This window comes from Protopterus annectens, chromosome 5.part0, assembly GCF_019279795.1.
Source record: "Protopterus annectens isolate FY-2018-M chromosome 5.part0, PAN1.0, whole genome shotgun sequence".
NCBI lineage: Eukaryota > Metazoa > Chordata > Ceratodontiformes > Protopteridae > Protopterus > Protopterus annectens.
In genome coordinates, this window is record NC_056735.1 from 1778721837 (window position 1) to 1778744299 (window position 22463).

The following is a 22463-nucleotide window of genomic DNA, read 5'->3' on the forward strand; positions in this document are numbered from 1 at the left end:
GAATGTATTACGTCTTATGTTTCAAAATATATGTGTTAGTGGTTAAGAAAAATTGATGAAGTATTAAAATTGTATGTAAACTAAGTAAACTACATAAATTTATAAATAAATATACAAAGTCTAAATACATATATGAATATATAAATATATAAATATATAGATATAAATATGTAAATATAAATGTAAATATAAATATAAATATAAATATAAATATGAATTAAATAAATAACTATATATAACCGTGTTAATATATACAAATGTATATGAATGTAAAGATAATATATATAAATATAAATATGTAAAAAAACTCTATGAATATAAGTAGAAATATAAATATATACATAAATATATGAATATATTTAAATAGTAAATATGTAAACATCTGTAATTATGAAATGTATGTAAAAAGTGTGTATATGCAAATGATAAATGAATTGTATTGGATGTAAACTACAAAATTTAGACACTATTTACCACTTAAATAGTGTTTTTTAGGGTCCAAAGCTAAAACTTTTAACGCTGGTGCAATAGATATACAATCATTTAAACCTTTGCCATTATAGGCGTCTGATATGTGTGGAGTCCCACAATTGCAAATCTATACATGTAATCAGTTTCAAGGAGGCCTATCCCTCCTTCAGAACAGGGAATATATAATCTTGGTATGCACTGATTTTTATAAATCATTTGATGAGCATGAAGCATCCTTCTTGTTTTCCTATCTAATCTATCCAGCATGTTTTAGGGCCAATCAGTCTCTCCAAAACTGTACGTTAGGGCAGGAAGAGCAAACTGGTTTATAGCTTGAATTTTGTTCTTAGATGCCAATGCTGTTTTCAGGGTTAGTTTAAGTCTTCTGAAGTACTCCTTACTAAGTTTTATTGTTGATACTTCATCAATTCCCAAATATTTCTATACTCCCTCATACTCAAGTTCTTGTCCCAAACTGTTTTCTTGGTGCTGCAGTTTTCCTGCTTTAAAGGTTGTTTTTGTACATTTATCAAGACCAAATGGCATTTTTAAATCATCTGAAAAAGTTTTGATAACTTGCACTTGTGCTTTCAGTTCCTCATCTGATGAGCCATACAGTTTCAAATCACTGACAAAGAGAAGATGAGAAGTCTTTGCACTTTGTTGTTTTCTAGCAGCCAAATTATAGCCATGACCTAAGCTGATAAGTAGACAGTTTAATGGATTAAGGGCAAGCCAGAATAGCAGTGGTGACAGAGAGCCACCCTGGAATATCCCCCTTTGGATTTTTATCCCTGGAATAATAAGTTGTCCTTTATCATGGCTTAATTGCAAAGTGGTCTGCCACAGTTTCATGGTCATTTTAATGTAATCGATCAGTGTATGGTGTATGTTATACATTTTTAAGCACTCTTTTATCCATGGATGTGGGATACTATCAAATGCTTTTTTGTAGTCAATCCAGGCCACACTTAAGTTCTTCCCCTTTTTACAGTTCTCCACTATGACTTTATTTAACAATAAATGACTTTCTTTTATTGGCCTTTTGTTCTGTTGCCATAATTGAGTTTTCTTCTAAATGACTATAAAATCTGTTGGCATCAATTCCATGTATAGTTTATACGTCGTCGGAAGGCAAGCTATTGGTCTATAATTTTTAGGGTCGCTTGCAGGTTCACTCTAAGTAGAAGCATTGTTTTTCCTGTTGTTAGCCAATTTGGTGTCTGTTTAGAGTGCGTAATAAAAATAATTCTTACTCATGGCTAAATCTTCGTGCAAAGATGTTAATACTTTTAACCAGAAGTTAGGTACTGCATCTGGGCCTGGGGTTTTCCAGTTAGAAGCTTTTCTTAACTTTGTTTTATTCTCTCTGGCAGTTACTTCATTCCATTTCATATCCTGCACCTTTAAACTTCTTATTCTTTCTTTTACTTCTTTTATCCAATTAGCATATTTGTTATGTTCCACAGGATCTTAATAGATACTTCTCTAAATGTATCTGTTTCTTCGTTTTTTGGCGGTCTTTCAATTCCTTTTATCTTATTTCCAATTCTCTATAAAACTTTTTTTGGGTCATCAATAAATTGCTCATTTTATACTTTTCATTTATATTTGTCTAAATATCTTCTAAGTTTTTCAGCCCATGCTAAGATTTTTAGTTTATTATTTGCGATAGTGCATGATAGATCATAATCTGTTCTAATATTGTGCATTGCTTTTACCACGTCTATCTTTCTGTGTATTTTTGTTGATCTGTTCCCTCTTCTATACTCTTCTAATAGTGACACTTCTTGTTTTAGTTGCTTTATGGTTTTCTCTATTCGATACTTCCATGATCGTATTTGATTTCTCCCCTTTCTCTCCTTCACTACCCTGTGTTCTTGTGGTAGAACTTTATCAGTTATTAATTTAGCTGCACAGTAATATATCCTGCTTTCTTGTGTTATATCACATGAATCTCTATGGACAATCCTAATTACTTTGTCCATTTGCTTTACCAAACTTCTGACTTTTTGGGTTTTATTGACCTTCTGTATTCTATTTCTTTCATTGATCTTAATATGTCTATCTATCTCTTTTAAGTCAAGCAACTCTTCTCTTAGCTTGGTTTCTTCTAAACTGAGGGCACATTTTTTGTTTTCCATTTCCTGCGGGCCTTCTATAGAAAGTTCTATTACATCTTCTAGATCACTCTCTTACTCCCACTACAAACTGTCAGTCAGAACTAACCCTCAAGCCTCATTAAAATATACTAAATTACTACACAAACTAACTAAACTGTATCTTCACCTACTCCACAAACGCATTTGCTGTGGTGACATTCACCCTAATCCAGGGCCCACCACAACACCCTACACAGACTCTAATCAGCCAAACCCCCTATACTATAGACCTACCTCCTTTCTCCTCTTCATCAACATAAATGCAAGAAGTATACTTAAAATCCAGGACCGTCATGCCCTTCTAGCTGTATATAAACCAGAAATAGCAGTGCTAACTGAAACATGACTTAAACCAGAACACCATAATAATGAGATTACAGCCCCTGGCTATAACATAATACGCAGAGATAGAGTAGAGAAAAAGGGAGGTGGCATTACGATATTGTTCCAAAATCATCTCACCATTGAGCAAATTGATTATAACACCCAAAAAATCTTAGATGTTGAACTAATCCTTGCCAAATTAAAACTAAACTCAAACAAACTTATCATTATTGCAGGTGGCTATATTCCACCAGGCAATAACACTACTATCATCATCAATTAGAAGAGTGGACCAATATTTCTCAATTATGTCCCTTATATCTTTAACATCCCCCGTAAAGAACAATGGTACTCTCAGTTCACCTGTTCTAACATTCTGTTCATGATGGTCATTGTTGCTAATTGATGATGACATCACAGATATTGTGGGCATTAGACCCAAGTTTCTGTATAAGAATAAGGAAAACTTGAAACAGATGTTATGTCATTTTCCCAGTAATTTACATGATATTGGTCCCGTTTATAACACTATTCCTTGTAATCAATGTAGGCAATGTCAATACATTGATACCAATAACATCTTTTTACATCCGGTCACTGGTCATGAATTTCATTTCCAGACCATGACTAATTGCCAGAGAAGGAACATTGTATATTTAGCTAGGTGTACATCATGTACAGCATTCTATATTGGGAAAACCAACAGACAGTTGAAGGAACGCATTAGGGAACATGTTTACCATATGCGTGTTGGTTCAGAACATAATGCCTTAGCTAAACACTGTAAACTACTAGGGCCTGATCACACTTTTAGTTTTTCTGTCATGCAATCCATTACATCAAGCCTCAGGGGTGGTGACATAGAGAATTATACTGAGGAATGTGAGACACGTTGGATTATCCACTGTAAAGTGGATAGCAAACTGGGTCTAAATGACAAGGTCCATTTGAAGCCCATTCTTAGTAAAAGGAGATTACCCAGACCTAAGCCTAGGATTCTGCAGTAGTATGTGTCATTGGTCTGTGTTTTATTAGCGCAGATTCAATTTTTGATATTTAAATATGTTTTATTGATATGTTATTTTTTATATTTTGTTTGATGTTTTTATCCTACTATGAAAGTACTTTTTATTATACTATTTTATGTATGTTGCTTTGTAAATTGCTGGTACCTTTAAATATTTATTTGGTTTGATGACGTTGGATGTAGACATGAGCCTATGGCTTTGGTTCATTAGTTTTTTAAACCATTGTTCAATGTAAGGTCTTAAAGTCTGATGAAGCCTAAAGGTAAAAGCGCTTACTTGGGTGAATAAAAATCTTCTAGCCAGTTTTCGTCTGGTGTTGACTTCATAACTTTTGGATTACTGCTTCGTTGTGTTAGTACTGTGGTTTACTGCCGTTTTTTTGCCCTGTGAATGTTTTGGATTCAGTTGCTGTTTTCGTTTATTACTTGGTTCACAGGAGCACTAATCCCTTGGTGGTTGTTGCTTGTTTATTTATACTTTTAAATAAGATGAAAAAGTTATTAACAACAGTCTGATGAAGCGGTCAGTGCAATCATGAAAGCGCTTACTTATTTCCAGTACTTTTTGTAATAAAGTTGTATTTACTACAGCCGTGGTGGTTTGGCTCAGCTTTTCTACTTAGTGTAAATGCCAAACCTTACATTATACAGTACAGCACAGTTACATTGTAGCATAACTGGATGATTCAGGGAGATGTAAATGCCAAACCTTACATTACACAGTACAGCACAGTTACATTGTAGTATAATTGGATGATTCAGGGAGTGCAAATGCCAAACTTTACATTATATAGTACAGCACAGTTGCATTGTAGCATAACTGGATGATTCAGGGAGGTGTAATGCCAAACCTTACATTATACAGTACAGTACAGTTACCTTGCAGTATAACTGGATGATTCAGGGAGTATAAATGCCAAACCGTATATTATACAGTACAGCACAGTTACACTGTAGCATAACTCGATGATTCAGGGAGGTGTAATGCCAAGCCTTACATTATACAGTACAGCACAGTTACACTGTAGCATAATGGGACAATGCAGGGGAATATAAATGCCAAACCTTGCATTATACAGTACAGCACAGTTACATTGTAACATAACTGGATGATTCAGGGAGGTGTAAATGCCAAACGTTACATTATACAATACAGCACAGTTACATTGTAGCATAACTGGATGATTCAGAGAGATGTAAATGACAAACTTTACATTATACAGTACAGCACAGTAACACTGTAGCTTAACTGGATGATTCAGGGAGTGTACATGCCAAACCTTACATTATACAGTACAGCACAGTTACATTGTAGCATAACTGGATGATTCAGGGAAGTGCAATGCCAAACCTAAAATTATACACTACAGCGCAGTTACATTTAGAATAACTGGATGATTCAGGGAGGTGTGAATGCCAAACATTACATTATGCAGTACAGCGCAGTTGCAGTGCAGCATAACTGGATTATTCAGGGAGATATAAATGCCAAACCGTACATTATACAGTACAGTTACATTGTAGCATAACTGGATGATTCAGGGATGTGTAAATGCCAAACCTTACATGATACAGTAGAGCACAGTTACATTGTAGCATAACTGGATGATTCAGGGAGTGTAAATGCCAACACTTACATTATACAGTACAGCATAGTTACATTGTAGCATAACTGGATGATTCAGGGAGGTGTAAATGCCAAACCTTACATTATACAGTGCAGCACACTTACATTGTAGCATAACTGGATGATTCAGGGAGGTGTAAATGCCAAACCTTACATTATACAGTACAGCACAGTTACATTGTAGGATAACTGGATGATTCAGGGAGGTGTAAATGCCAAATCTTACATTATACAGTGCAGCACAGTTACATTATAGCATAACTGTTTGATTCATGGAGTGTAAATGCCAAAGCTTACATTGTACAGTACAACACAGTTACATTGTAGCATAACTGGATGATTCAGGGAAGTGTAAATGCCAAACATTACATTATACAGTACAGCACAGTTACATTGTAGCTTAACTGGATAATTCTGGTTGGTATAAATGCCAAACCTTACATTATACAGTACAGAACAGTTACATTGTAGCATAACTGGATGATTCAGGGAGGTGTAAATGCCACACATTACATTATACAGTACAGCACAGTTACACTGTAGCATAACTGGATGATTCAGGGAGTGTAAATGCCAAACCTTACATTATACAGTACAGTACAGTTACCTTGCAGTATAACTGGATGATTCAGGGAGTATAAATGCCAAACCATATATTATACAGTACAGCACAGTTACACTGTAGCATAACTGAATGATTCAGGGAGGTGTAATGCCAAACCTTACATTATACAGTACAGCTCAGTTACACTGTAGCATAATGGGACAATGCAGGGGAATATAAATGCCAAACCTTACATTATACAGTGCAGCACAGTTACATTGTAGCATAACTGGATGATTCAGGGAGGTATAAATGTCAAACGTTACATTATACAATACAGCACAGTTACATTGTAGCATAACTGGATGATTCAGGGAGATGTAAATGACAAACTTTACATTATACAGTACAGCACTTTAACACTGTAGCATAACTGGATGATTCAGGGAGTGTAAATGCCAAACCTTGCATTATACAGTACAGCACAGTTACATTGTAGCATAACTGGATGATTCAGGGAGGTGTAATGCCAAACCTTACATTATACACTACAGCGCCGTTACATTTAGAATAACTGGATGATTCAGGGAGGTGTGAATGCCAAACATTATATTATACAGTATAGCGCAGTTGCATTGTAGCATAACTGGATGATTCAGGGAGATGTAAATGCCAAACCATACATTATACAGTACAGTACAGTTACATTGTAGCATAACTGGATGATTCAGGGATGTGTAAATGCCAAACCTTACATGATACAGTACAGCACAGTTACATTGTAGCATAACTGGATGATTCAGGGAGTGTAAATGCTAACCCTTACATTATACAGTACACCATAGTTACATTGTAGCATAACTGGATGATTCAAGGAGGTGTAAATGCCAAACCTTACATTATACAGTGCAGCACACTTACATTGTAGCATAACTGGATGATTCAGGGAGGTGTAAATGCCAAACCTTACATTATACAGTACAGCACAGTTACATTGTAGGATAACTGGATGATTCAGGGAGGTGTAAATGCCAAATCTTACATTATACAGTGCAGCACAGTTACATTGTAGCATAACTGGATGATTCAAGGAGGTGTAAATGCCAAACCTTACATTATACAGTGCAGCACACTTACATTGTAGCATAACTGGATGATTCAGGGAGGTGTAAAAGCCAAACCTTACATTATACAGTACAGCACAGTTACATTGTAGCATAACTGGATGATTCAGGGAGGTGTAATGCCAAACCTTACATTATACACTACAGCGCCGTTACATTTAGAATAACTGGATGATTCAGGGAGGTGTGAATGCCAAACATTACATTATACAGTATAGCGCAGTTGCATTGTAGCATAACTGGATGATTCAGGGAGATGTAAATGCCAAACCATACATTATACAGTACAGTACAGTTACATTGTAGCATAACTGGATGATTCAGGGATGTGTAAATGCCAAACCTTACATGATACAGTACAGCACAGTTACATTGTAGCATAACTTGATGATTCAGGGAGTGTAAATGCTAACCCTTACATTATACAGTACACCATAGTTACATTGTAGCATAACTGGATGATTCAAGGAGGTGTAAATGCCAAACCTTACATTATACAGTGCAGCACACTTACATTGTAGCATAACTGGATGATTCAGGGAGGTGTAAATGCCAAACCTTACATTATACAGTGCAGCACAGTTACATTGTAGGATAACTGGATGATTCAGGGAGGTGTAAATGCCAAATCTTACATTATACAGTGCAGCACAGTTACATTATAGCATAACTGCTTGATTCATGGAGTGTAAATGCCAAAGCTTACATTGTACAGTACAGCACAGTTACATTGTAGCATAACTGGATGATTCAGGGAGGTGTAATGTCAAACATTACATTATACAGTACAGCACAGTTACCTTGCAGTATAACTGGATGATTCAGGGAGTATAAATGCCAAACCGTATATTATACAGTACAGCACAGTTACACTGTAGCATAACTGAATGATTCAGGGAGGTGTAATGCCAAACCTTACATTATACAGTACAGCACAGTTACACTGTAGCATAATGGGACAATGCAGGGGAATATAAATGCCAAACCTTACATTATACAGTACATCACAGTTACATTGTAGCATAACTGGATGATTCAGGGAGGTGTAAATGCCAAACGTTACATTATACAATACAGCACAGTTACATTGTAGCATAACTGGATGATTCAGGGAGATGTAAATGACAAACTTTGCATTATACAGTGCAGCACAGTAACACTGTAGCATAACTGGATGATTCAGGGAGTCTAAATGCCAAACCTTACATTATACAGGACAGCACAGTTACATTGTAGCATAACTGGATGATTCAGGGAGGTGTAATGCCAAACCTTACATTATACACTACAGCGCAGTTACATTTAGAATAACTGGATGATTCAGGGAGGTGTGAATGCCAAACATTACATTATGCAGTACAGCGCAGTTGCATTGTAGCATAACTGGATGATTCAGGGAGATGTAAATGCCAAACCGTACATTATACAGTACAGTTACATTGTAGCATAACTGGATAATTCAGGGAGGTGTAAATGCCAAACCTTACATTATACAGTACAGCACAGTTACATTGTAGCTTAACTGGATGATTCAGGGAGGTTTAAATGCCAGACTTTACATTATACATTGCAGCACAGTTACATTATAGCATAACTGCTTGATTCATGGAGTGTAAATGCCAAAGCTTACATTGTACAGTACAGCACAGTTACATTGTAGCATAACTGGATGATTCAGGAAGGTGTAAATGCCAAACCTTACATTATACAGTACAGCACAGTTACATTGTAGCTTAACTGAATGATTCAGGTTGGTGTAAATGCCAAACCTTACATTATACAGTACAGAACAGTTACATTGTAGCATAACTGGATGATTCAGGGAGTGTAAATTCCAAACCTTACATTATACAGTACAGCACAGTTACAATGTAGCATAACTGGATGATTCAGGGAGGTGTAAATGCTAAACCTTACATTATACAGTACAGCACAGTTACATTGTAGCATAACTGGATGATTCAGGGAGGTGTAAGTGCCAAACCTTATATTATACTGTACAGCACAGTTACATTCTACCATAACTGGATGATTCAGGGAGGTGTAAATGCCAAACCTTACATTATACAGTACAGCACAGTTACATTGTAGCATAACTGGATGATTCAGGGAGGTGTAAATACCAAACATTACATTATACAGTACAGCACAGTTACATTGCAGCTTAACTGGATGATTCAGGTTGGTGTAAATGCCAAACCTTACATTATACAGTACAGAACAGTTACATTGTGGCATAACTGGATGATTCAGGGAGATGTAAATGTCACACCTTACATTATACAGTACAGCACAGTTACATTGTAGCATAATTGGATGATTCAGGGAGTGTAAATGCCAAACCTTACATTATACAGTACAGCACAGTTACAATGTAGCATAACTGGATGATTCAGGGAGGTATAAATGCTAAACCTTACATTATACAGTACAGCACAGTTACATTGTAGCATAACTGGATGATTCAGGGAGGTGTAAATGCCAAACCTTATATTATACTGTACAGCGCAGTTACATTCTACCATAACTGGATGATTCAGGGAGGTGTAAATGCCAAACCATACACTATACAGTGCAGCACTGTTACACTGCAGCATAACTGGATGATTCAAGGAGGTGTAAATGCCAAACATTACATTGTACAGTACAGCACAGTTACATTGTAGCATAACTGGATGATTCAGGGAGGTGTAAATGCCAAACCTTACATTATACAGTATAGCACAGTTACATTGTAGCTTATCTGGATGATTCAGGGAGGTGTAAATGCCAGACCTTACATTATACAGTGCAGCACAGTAACATTATAGCATAACTGCTTGATTCATAGAGTGTAAATGCCAAAGCTTACATTGTACAGTACAGCATAGTTACATTGTAGCTTAATTGGATGATTCAGGTTGGTGTAAATTCCAAACCTTACATTATACAGTACAGAACAGTTACATTGTAGCATAACTGGATGATTCAGGGAGTGTAAATGCCAAACCTAAAATTATACAGTACAGCACAGTTACATTGTAGCCTAACTGGATGATTCAGGGAGGTGTAAATGCCAAAACTTATATTATACAGTACAGCACAGTTACATTGTAGCATAACTGGATGATTTTGGGTATGTAAATACCAAACCTTACATTATACAGTACAGCAGAGTTACATTGTAGCATAATTGGATGATTCAGGGAGTGTAAATACCAAACCTTACATTATACAGTACAGCACAGTTACATTGTAGCATAACTGGATGATTCAGGAAGTGTAAATACCAAACCTTACATTATACAGTACAGCACAGTTATACTGCAGCATAACTGGATGATTCAGGGAGGTGTAAATGCCAAACCTTACATTGTACAGTACAGCACAGTTACATTGTAGCATAACTGGATGATTCAGGGAGGTGTAAATGCCAAACCTTACATTATACAGTACAGCACAGTTACATTGTATCTTAACTGGATAATTCAGGTTGGTGTAAATGCCAAACCTTACCTTATACAGTACAGAACAGTTACATTGTAGCATAACTGGATGATTCAGGGAGGTGTAAATGTCAAACCTTACATTGTACAGTACAGCACAGTTACATTGTAGCATAACTGGATGATTCAGGGAGGTGTAAATGCCAAACCTTACATTGTACAGTATAGCACAGTTACATTGTAGCATAACTGGATGATTCAGGGAGGTGTAAATGCCAAACCTTATATTATACAGTACAGCACCGTTACACTGTAGCTTAACTGGATAATTCAGGTTGGTGTAAATGCCAAACCTTACATTATACAGTACAGCACAGTTACATTGTAGCTTAACTGGATAATTCAGGTTGGTGTAAATGCCAAACCGTACCTTATACAGTACAGCACAGTTATATTGTAGCATAACTGGATGAGTCAGGGAGGTGTAAATGCCAAACCTTATATTATACAGTACAGCACAGTTACACTGTAGCTTAACTGGATAATTCAGGTTGGTGTAAATGCCAAACCTTACCTTATACAGTACAGCACAGTTACATTGTATCTTAACTGGATGATTCAGGGAGGTGTAAATGCTAAACCTTACATTATACAGTACAACACAGTTACATTGTATCTTAACTGGATGATTCAGGGAGGTGTAAATGCCAAACCTTACATTATACAGTACAGCACAGTTACATTGTAGCTTAACTGGATAATTCAGGTTGGTGTAAATGCCAAACCGTACCTTATACAGTACAGCACAGTTACATTGTAGCTTAACTGGATAATTCAGGTTGGTGTAAATGCCAAACCTTACATTATACACTACAGCGCAGTTACATTGTAGCTTAACTGGATGATTCAGGGAGGTGTAAATACCAAACCTTACATTATACAGTACAGCACAGTTATACTGCAGCATAACTGGATGATTCAGGGAGGTGTAAATGCCAAACCTTACATTATACAGTATAGAACAGTTGCATTGTAGCTTAACTGGATGATTCAGGAAGTGTAAATACCAAACCTTACCTTATACAGTACAGCACAGTTACATTGTAGCACAACTGGATGATTCAGGGAGGTGTAAATGCCAAACCTTACCTTATACAGTACAGCACAGTTACATTGTAGCATAACTGGATAATTCAGGTTGGTGTAAATGCCAAACCGTACCTTATACAGTACAGCACAGTTACATTGTAGCTTAACTGGATAATTCAGGTTGGTGTAAATGCCAACCCGTACCTTATACAGTACAGCACAGTTACATTGTAGCATAACTGGATAATTCAGGTTGGTGTAAATGCCTAACCTTACCTTATACAGTACAGCACAGTTACATTGTAGCATAACTGGATAATTCAGGTTGGTGTAAATGCCTAACCTTACCTTATACAGTACAGCACAGTTACATTGTAGCTTAACTGGATAATTCAGGTTGGTGTAAATGCCTAACCTTACCTTATACAGTACAGCACAGTTACATTGTAGCTTAACTGGATAATTCAGGTTGGTGTAAATGCCTAACCTTACCTTATACAGTACAGCACAGTTACATTGTAGCATAACTGGATGATTCAGGGAGGTGTAAATGCCAAACCTTACCTTATACAGTACAGCACAGTTACATTGTAGCATAACTGGATAATTCAGGGAGGTGTAAATGCCAAACCTTACCTTATACAGTACAGCACAGTTACATTGTAGCATAAGTGGATGATTCAGGGAGTATAAATACCAAACCTTACATTATACAGTACAGCACAGTTACATTGTAGCTTAAATGGATAATTCAGGTTGGTGTAAATGCCTAACCTTACCTTATACAGTACAGCACAGTTACATTGTAGCTTAACTGGATAATTCAGGTTGGTGTAAATGCCTAACCTTACCTTATACAGTACAGCACAGTTACATTGTAGCTTAACTGGATGATTCAGGTTGGTGTAAATGCCGAACCTTACATTATACAGTACAGCACAGTTACACTGTAGGATAACTGGATGATTCAGGTTGGTGTAAATGCCGAACCTTACATTATACAGTACAGCACAGTTACACTGTAGGATAACTGGATGATTCAGGTTGGTGTAAATGCCTAACCTTACCTTATACAGTACAGCACAGTTACATTGTAGCTTAACTGGATAATTCAGGTTGGTGTAAATGCCTAACCTTACCTTATACAGTACAGCACAGTTACATTGTAGCTTAACTGGATGATTCAGGTTGGTGTAAATGCCGAACCTTACATTATGCAGTACAGCACAGTTACACTGTAGGATAACTGGATGATTCAGGTTGGTGTAAATGCCGAACCTTACATTATACAGTACAGCACAGTTACACTGTAGGATAACTGGATGATTCAGGTTGGTGTAAATGCCGAACCTTACCTTATACAGTACAGCACAGTTACATTGTAGCATAACTGGATGATTCAGGGAGGTGTAAATGCCAAACCTTACATTATACAGTACAGCACAGTTACATTGTAGCTTAACTGGATGATTCAGGTTGGTGTAAATGCCGAACCTTACATTATACAGTACAGCACAGTTACACTGTAGGATAACTGGATGATTCAGGTTGGTGTAAATGCCGAACCTTACCTTATACAGTACAGCACAGTTATATTGTATCTTAACTGGATGATTCAGGTTGGTGTAAATGCCAAACCGTACCTTATACAGTACAGCACAGTTACATTGTAGCATAACTGGATAATTCAGGTTGGTATAAATGCCAAACTGTACCTTATACAGTACAGCACAGTTATACTGCTTTACTTACTTTGCATTATTGAGCTTCTCTTCATCTGTTAGGTCTTCTGTTTTCAAAAGGTCATACCTAACTGATCCTGGCTGAATGGCATCAATAACATCAAGGACTGGCAAGCTAGTACTGATTTTAGGATCCTGAAACAAATAAAGAAAACAAAAAAAAAAAATATTTTCATACTGTGATTCTATAATGTGGAAATATATATATGTTAATACTTTTGGATCTGTTGATGGGAAAAAGAGAAACACCACACAAGAGTGAAATGAGTAACTACACAAACTGAGGTCTCATAACAAAACTAACATAACAGAAAAATTAAACAGTCAAAAGTAACAATGAGGAAAGGAGATCAAGGTGATAACAGCCAAGACAACCACTTAAGATGACCAGATTAGGTATATTTTACACTTTATAAAACCTGCATATTACAGCTGGTGTTATAACCAGCATAATAGCATGACTAAAATGTATAACCTCTGTTGTAGCCACACATAATGGTCTTTCACCCATTTAGGCTCTTCTGTGAAAATGCCAACCATGCTAAATTTACAATAGGCATTAATGAATTGGTGGTGACACCTTTTACAGAAACATACCTTTACTACTACTATTTGAAAATGCTACAAAAATAAAAAATACAGACCTTTGCTTTACAGTTTTCTATTCACACCCTTAAAATATGGCATTATTATTATGGTATATGGCAATATTGTTAATAATGATGTCAAGCTTTCCTCATGAGGTCACATTTATTAGTTGGCATCATCTTAAAGTATTAATTACCTAATATCACAAGAAGATGTCTTATCAACTGCTTTATATACTATATTGTCATACCTTCATTTATTTCTATTCTGATACACTTACTTTATTTCTGTGCTGTTTCTGCCTGCTGTGCTTGATCTCCTATACTCAAACTTATAACTTCACAAGTGTTAGTTACTCAGACTAAGCTACTCACATATATAATTTAATTTTTCTAACTTGTTATATTTTTAGGATGTAATCCACTTTGTCCTTAATAGTGTACTCCAATACTTTACTTTGATTTTAAATTGTATACTCTAATAATTAAATTGTCAACTGCGACCACTCAATTTGTTGTACTGTTCATATTGACCTATCGTACTTTATTGTCCATTATGTATTGTTCATTTTAGTGTGGAGCTTTTATCCCCGGGCCTCCACTGAAAATGGGCTCACTATTGCCCAGTGGACCATCCTGTTAAACAAATGCAATTCATTAATTAATTAATTAATTAATTAATTAATTAATTAATTATTAATTAAATATATTGTTGACAGCTAATCTGTCATGTAGACAAATGATTTATTTAGTTAATTCTGAAATCACCTTATAAAATATTTATTATAATGATCTACTATTGAAGTACAGAAAATCAATAATCCAAAGCATTTTGCCAAAACAATATTCAGGAAGGTAGTTTTCTTAGCTAAATAATAACTGGAATTCAGCAGAAACAAAAATGGAGAAACATTATAGCTGTTACAAAAATATAATGCTGGGTTTTTGAATAGAACTGGAGCCTACTAAGTCCAGACACAATAATGTAATGCAGTAATATTCTGTGTTAATGAACTATGTTACTACATCTGAGCATAGTGCCAAAGCTGCCCGAGGCCTCAGCTGAGATGCTGTGTCCAGCCAAAGTTCTCATGCAGAGCAGCTCCATCTGTATAACTGACCTGGTATTGCAGGCAGGCTCCCAGTTCTGAATTAAAGGTGAAGGTACTCAGCCATGAGGCCATTCATTACCAATGTTCCATTTTTGCGGCAGACTGGTGAATGCAGGCATGATGGCTGTCATAACTACACTGACTGTGTTCAAAAGGAGGTACAAGAATATCAGGCTGCTAAACTACCAGGCAGCATAATCCTTTTTTTAAATGACTGAGGAAGGAGCCATCCTGAGAGGAGTTTGGGGAAGGGCTCACATTACCCACTACCACACACATGCATTGTCCCAGGCAGGTCTCTTGACTCCTGATGTCTATAGTACAGCTCTTCCTGTATTTGGAAATAGGTAATACAGGCAGTCCAGCTTCCCACCCAGTATCTGCCTGCAGTATCTAGTTCCACATGCAGGTAGAACTTTCACACCAGTACGAAAGCCCATTTATTTCAATGGGATTCACCACTGATTCAACCTCAACAATGTACAAAGCTCAATTAACTTGACAAGACCAGTCTGATTCCCCTTTTGTAATTGGGTGTAGGGTTTCACAAGTTCCTGTTGACACGAATGGGTACTGCCAACATCCTACCTTCTGGAATCAGGTGTGGAGTAAAAGATATATAGTGTCACAAATAAGTTACTGTATTTTGTTTAACGGGTGGGGTTGTTTAACATTGTCAAGCCGGGTAGTATTACTTATGTATTTCATTAGGGAGGATAGTGAATTAACTACTGAGTAAGCCTTTTGTCTAAAGGGGGTTTTCGGCACACACATAATAGAGCATCAGAGGATAGAAGGTTCATAGGAAAATATTGCAATGAATAGGTTTATTACAGCTTACTGTATTTTGCATTCTGAAATTATTTTTGCTTGAGGTCTGTGCAGAGATAGGGGAATGGGTGAGAAAGTAAAATGCTGCTGAATTTTTGAAAAAAGAAAGGAAGCAGGAAGTAAAGCATATTAGGTAGGAAGCATACGTTGCAATATTTATATTTGAATGGTAGGTCACTGAAGGAATTAAATTATGCCCAAATTTGGGATCACATTGTGAAGCACCAGAAAGTCATGGAAGAATGGAATTGCAGGAATCCTATGAAGGACTTGTTTAAAAATAGGAAGTGAGGAACAACAGAAAGATTAATTCGGTATGGAGTAAAGATTATGAGATGGTACAAAATAAGGAGGAGCTCATGCAATCAGCAGGGAGTAAGCTGTTGGTGTTTCAAGACCAAGATAGTGGTGTGCATGAAGATATGAGGGGATGTGATGAGGTGTTTATGAACCAGATTTCTGCTCATGGGCAAAAGCTTGGCAAATAATTAAAGGTGTAAAAGTGGGTAAAACTGTTGATATTTTATTTATTTATTTATTTTACATTAGTTAACCAGTTAACTAAAGGGGAATCAGGGCAAGCAGCCCGTTTTCAGCAAAGACCCATGAAGAAAATCTCCATAACAATAGAATAAAAAAAAGATTACAAACATTTTTTTAAAAAGATTTACAAACAATACACAAAAAAGTTTAACAGTTGCTAACAATCACGATTTACAAAAAAGGAATGTAAAACAGAAAAACAGCACATTTCTTAAGCCTTACTACAGATAGTAATATGAAACTCATTAGATATATAACTAAAATAAACCATTGTGGTATTTTCATTTGGTAGAAGTAAGACAAGGAGAAGACAGCAGGAAAGAAACATTTAATTAATGGCATGAGAAAACTAGCCAGGAGTATGACAGGAGCATAGCCTTTGTTGAGTAAGGTATTCCTTACTTAAGATATGCATATACTATATTATATATATTATATGCATAGTATAACATGTAAGTTATTCACTATTTCAGTATTTTTCTTATTTTTTTTTTTTTTGGTATTTTATCCACTGAAGGTAGAATTGTATTTTATGGGATCACATAGCACAGAGATACAGCATAACAGAAATGTACTCTGAAGTGCACTTTGATCTTACTGTAAGTCAATGCAATCTCAGACTTAGTAAATGAAAGTAAAGGGGTGTGGTAGGTGCTGTTGAAACCCCCGCCACATAGATGCTGTTTTGATGATCTTTAAATTGTTTGCCTTTTGCTTGTGAAAAATAAAAGCAAATAAAGTCTCAAGCTAATTTTACTGCCCATTTTACACATAAGAAGTTTTGTCTTGATAAATCCTAGGTAAAGCTCTAAGAAACTGATGAAAGTGATATGAAATAAGTAGAGATCATTACTCATGTCAGCTATGGGCAACAAAATGCTGGCAACTTTATCTTTTTTCTACTTTTTTTTTTTTTGGCTCTCCCCAGGATCGCTCTCTGAACTTCGTCTGATACCTCCACTACCAGCACCCAGTCAGTCCATTCATTTGGGGGGGGGATTGGGAGCCAGGCACTCCTGGACTACAAATCATTTGTTCCTCGCTTGAAATCCTGACCAACTGTGTTTCTTGACAAGAGTCAGGTGGCAGGGAGAAGGATACCTTGCTGGTCCTGATGGCATCCTACTCTTTCCCCTCAGGAGTATCCCCCTGTTCACTCTTTATCTCCCCAGAGCTCCACCATCACTGTCTCCAGAGGGGAAGTATGCCTCTATATGCCAAATTCCCCTCGCTACTAGGTGTGAATACCCCATGATAGTACATATCGACAGTCCTGAACTCTACAAGATAAAACCTAGTGCTCTTGCTAGGTGTCACTCTTTTGTGAACCAGAGATGGCTCCCTCACCACGTGATGGGTGAGCCAGCAGAAGCCACTTTTCCTCCCCCTACCGTGGTGAGTTTCTACAGCCACTCAAGCCTCTACTTGAACTTGGGCATCTCTTCAGTAGTCAAGGCTTTATCTTTGCATGCCACAGAAATGCTAGTAAGTTTACTGACTGATGGATGGAAATTATAATGGTTTAATATTAGTAAGTATCAAATGTATGGCACAGAGGAAATTTATGTACTGTATATTATTAACTTTATGAGATATGATTTTATTAACTATAAAGGACTTTGTGAACATTTATTGTGTTTTCAATTAAGGAAAAGTATCTGACTAGCTTGATATTAAACATGCATACACGAGCGTGAGAGAACTGGGCATTTAATAACACTATGTGAAATAAATAGTTAAGTTCTGCCATGATACAAGGTTTATACTACCTTTAGTGGCTCGTTCAGTGGAACATATATATATCTATGTATATATATATATATATATATATATATATATGGTTCTACCTGACTTCGTCGACAGCGAGAGAAGACGACAGCGAAATTGAGCCCAGAAGACCAAAAAACGAACGAGACCGGAATCGCGAGTAAAAAAGAACAAACATCGAAGACCGACCCGACCGACGATGACGATGACAACAACCGAAACACCAACGAAAGGCTGGGGAAAGGCTGATGACGTAGTGAGTGACGTTAGAGGTGTGGGGAGGTAAAGATGGGTAAGGGGTGGGGATAGGGATAGGGGGGGGTAGGGTGGGGGTGGGTTAGGGTAGGTTAGGGGAGGGGGGTGTTAAGTGGGAGTTAGGGTAGGGCCATAGGGTGGTGGGTTAGTAGGGGTTAGGTTAGGGTGGGTTAGCGGGAGCCAGGAGGATAGTTAGGGGAGTTAAGGGGGGTTAGGAGCAGGCAAGTGTGTGCCAGTGGACCTTGTAAGGGGGTAAGGTAGGGTGTGGGTAATTTTTGGTGTGCTTGTGTTGTGTGTGTGTGTGCTTGGATGGGGATATATATATATATATATATATATATATATATATATATATATATATAATCTATATATCAATATATATATATATCTATGTGTATATTATACCAGGATTTTATATGATGGAAAATGGTAATTAGAAGAATGCATCTGGGCTGCACCTGAAATTAAGGCTTTTGTACTTGCAGACAATCTGGAGGTACGTAACTGTGAAAAACAATGTGCTGGAGTTACTCTACAAGGACATTTTCCATTAACATAGAGAAGTGTATCATTTTGTCTAAGATGGTGGAAAGATTGGTCAAACAAAGTAGGTTTCTGGGAAGATAGCTACAAACTGAAGGGGTAATTATTACATTCTGCAGAGGGTTGACTGAAATTTGTGTGGGAAAAGAAGATGTAAGAAGCAGGATAGAACATTATTAGGCAGAAATTGTGAAGACTCATATGATTACGAGTGAAGACTTTTATTTTTTTCACTGCTTGGCATAGGTTTACACGTTACCTGATTCATGCAATGCTGGGATTCATTTCATATGGGGCTGCAGGCTTTTTCTGGTAAAAAGGGGATATGGCATGATAAGACTGGGAGAAGTTGGTAGTAATTACTAATACAGTGTCTAATTGTAATTTATTTATATATATTATTGTGGAATTAATTGCCTGCTGCACAGCTAGCTACCCAGTGGTGTAAACCTTGGCTCAAGATGATTGTCACTGTTGAAGTGACAACCCGACCCCATGTGCAAAAATGGGAAAAAGGTGTTGTGGATGGATAGATGGATGGATTGTGGAATTTACGGGGATGCAACTGTTCAGGTTGGCAAAAATAAACCAGGATAGTGAGGAAGGATGTTTGACGTACGAAGTTAAGAAGGAGAGAATGGTAATATCTGTGTATTTTTGTGATATGATTTTAGATTAGGAAGGATGCATCTGGTGATCTGAATGAAATAGAAACGATTGTTGTCATATACTAAGATCAACATGAATGTGTCTGATGTAGTCTTTGATGATAGTTATAAACCAAGAAAACATTCTCAATATGTTTATCCTGTAACAGAACAAGACTATATATGTCAGTCTTTAGAGGTAGTCTGTGGATTGCAAATTTAGTGTGAGAAGGCCCCAAAATGTAAAATTATCAATGGGAAGTACACCCCTGGCAAAGGAGCATAACCAAATGAATAGGAAGCATAGGCAAGTAGAAACAGTAAAGCCTAGAAGTGCAGGGTATTTATGTAAATGTCTTCACATTGCTTAGTCCCTGTGTTAGGATTCAGGTGAATTAGACAAGCTGATAGCTAGAATTTTGTTGTAGAAGGAGTAGCAGACGTAACCTTTGTCTAAGAAACATTTTTTATGTAGTAAAATATTTGTAGTAGTCCTTTAGGTGTTTGTAAAGTGTTTTGATTTATAATTTGCAAATTGTCTAATATCCTGAGGGTGCCTGTTTCAAGTGGCAAGAACACTTTCGCTAAAGCTCTTTTTACTGATTGTGAGATTTATGGCACTACCGTCTTGACATCTTAGGGAGTAGCAAGAGTGTTTCACTTGTAGTTTTCCTTACAGGGAAGGGCAGTAGTGTTCGTGCAGGATTTTAATTGTCAGACATGACAGGAGGATTGCGGATCTAGCTGGGATGGGAGGTAGTTACTCTTCTGTAGTGAGATGCAGGGATTCTTGTTATGAGGGGCTAGATTTAAAAACTCTTCCGGTGGCATTGGTGGTGTTTGGAAGAGATGGGTGGTTTATGTAGAGTACAATATAAGCATTTGTAGTGATATTCGAGTCTTGGAATTAGTACATTCTTTCCATGGTGTCGGTCTTCCTTTAATGATGAGATGATGAGCAACAGAGTCAGTAATTCATAAGATGGGTAACTAATAAGTTGTGTAATTAATAACTTTTGTAACTAATTTCTTAACAATGTTGGCGGTAGGAGATTTGAGGGAGAGGGTAGGATGTAGTGTGAGGTCAAGTTATTTATATTTTTGTACTTATTTTAGGGCAATGCTACTGGGGGTGGCAGTTGTTAGAGGGCATGAGTGAGTGAGCTTATTTTTTCTTGTGGAAGTAATTAAGGCAGTTAAACAGAAAACAATGATTTGTGAGGTACAGAACTGCAAAAAGGCTTGATAAAGGCAAAGGAAAGAGACAGGTAAATTGAACCTCCCACTGGCAGTGACCATGTAGCACTTGTGCAAATTAGTGAAACTGCACATTGACACCTGTTTGGGGTGAGTTATTATCACCATGCAGGTACCTTCAAGGCAAAGAAATTGGTGGGAGAAAGATAAAACTGAGAGAGATACAGGCGAAAATGTAAGATGTGGTAGCGTGGGAAAATGCAACATACAAAGCAAGAATGTTGCCCAGCTTTCAAGTCTGTCTCTAATTAAAGTTCTACAGAATGGTACAATGGGCAAATGTGTGTCACAGGAAATCTCCAACAGAAGTGACTAAATGAAAGAAATGCGTGATAAGATCATGTTGCTAGATCAACACCACTTTCACTGAACGCCATTTAAGTGAAAATAGATCTCCTAAACCACTATCAGCAAACCCTGGAGCATTTATTTTTTCAGGGGTGCATCCTCCTACTGCCACACCATCATGTGAAGGGGTACCCCTCACATACCTGACTTAAAACTACTCCAAGGTCATACACCAGTGTAAAAAAGTGAATTCTCCACTACTGATGGAAGTGTTTTTTTCTGAAGCATTTTCTCTGAAACAGCATTCAGCAAAATTGATGTATGTCAGAGTGCATAGTACCTGCTATCTGGAAAATATCCCCTATAATAAATACCTCTTCACAAAGGAGGCAACTCAACCAAACTTAGTAACTTCCGCCTGATTGCTATTCTATCACCCCTATCCAAAATCCTAGAGATGGTGGTCTATACTCACCTCATGGACTACCTCAAAGCCCACAATCTATTAGCAATCACACAACATGGATTTTTCCCCCATCATAGTACAGCTATGGCCCCCTTGTCCTTTACTAATACAGTCAACCATCTTAGAAATTCAGGACAATTCGTATCCTCCATATTCCTAAACTTATCCAAAGCATTTGATATGGTAAACCACAACAAACTGATCAAAGTCCTCTCCTCCCTAAACCTTAGTGCTCCCACTGTTACGTGTTAACAAAACTACCTGTCAGGCCAACAACAGGTTGTACTGTGGCAACAATACCTGTCCACTTTCCTCACAGTCTCCCTAGGACTCCCACAAGGCTCAGTTTTATGACCACTACTTTTCTCCCTCTTTACCAACAAATGCCACACCTGTACCCACCAAGCATCTGTGATACAATACACAGATGACTCTACCCTCATATGCTCTGCCCCTACCATACAGGACCTCCACATCATAACCCAGAACACATTTCTATCAGTAGAATCCTGGCTTATCAACTCACAACTCATTCTAAACCAGAATAAAACCAAGCTCCTCCTCTTCTACCCCTCAATAACACCTACGACATTCCCAGACTTCACTCTAGAGTCGAAAAGCAAAACTATTAG

The 22463-nt window shown here is 37.1% G+C and overlaps 1 protein-coding gene across 1 annotated transcript in view; it reads right to left on the reverse strand.

The window, feature by feature from the left end:
• The window catches only part of LCP1 (lymphocyte cytosolic protein 1), a 550854-nt gene that overhangs the window by 27954 nt on the left and 500437 nt on the right, over nucleotides 1-22463 (reverse strand). The window contains exon 16 of the mRNA XM_044071582.1: nucleotides 13546-13670. Within this exon, the coding sequence (XP_043927517.1) occupies nucleotides 13546-13670 (125 nt within the window). The remainder of the gene's footprint in view (nucleotides 1-13545; nucleotides 13671-22463) is intronic.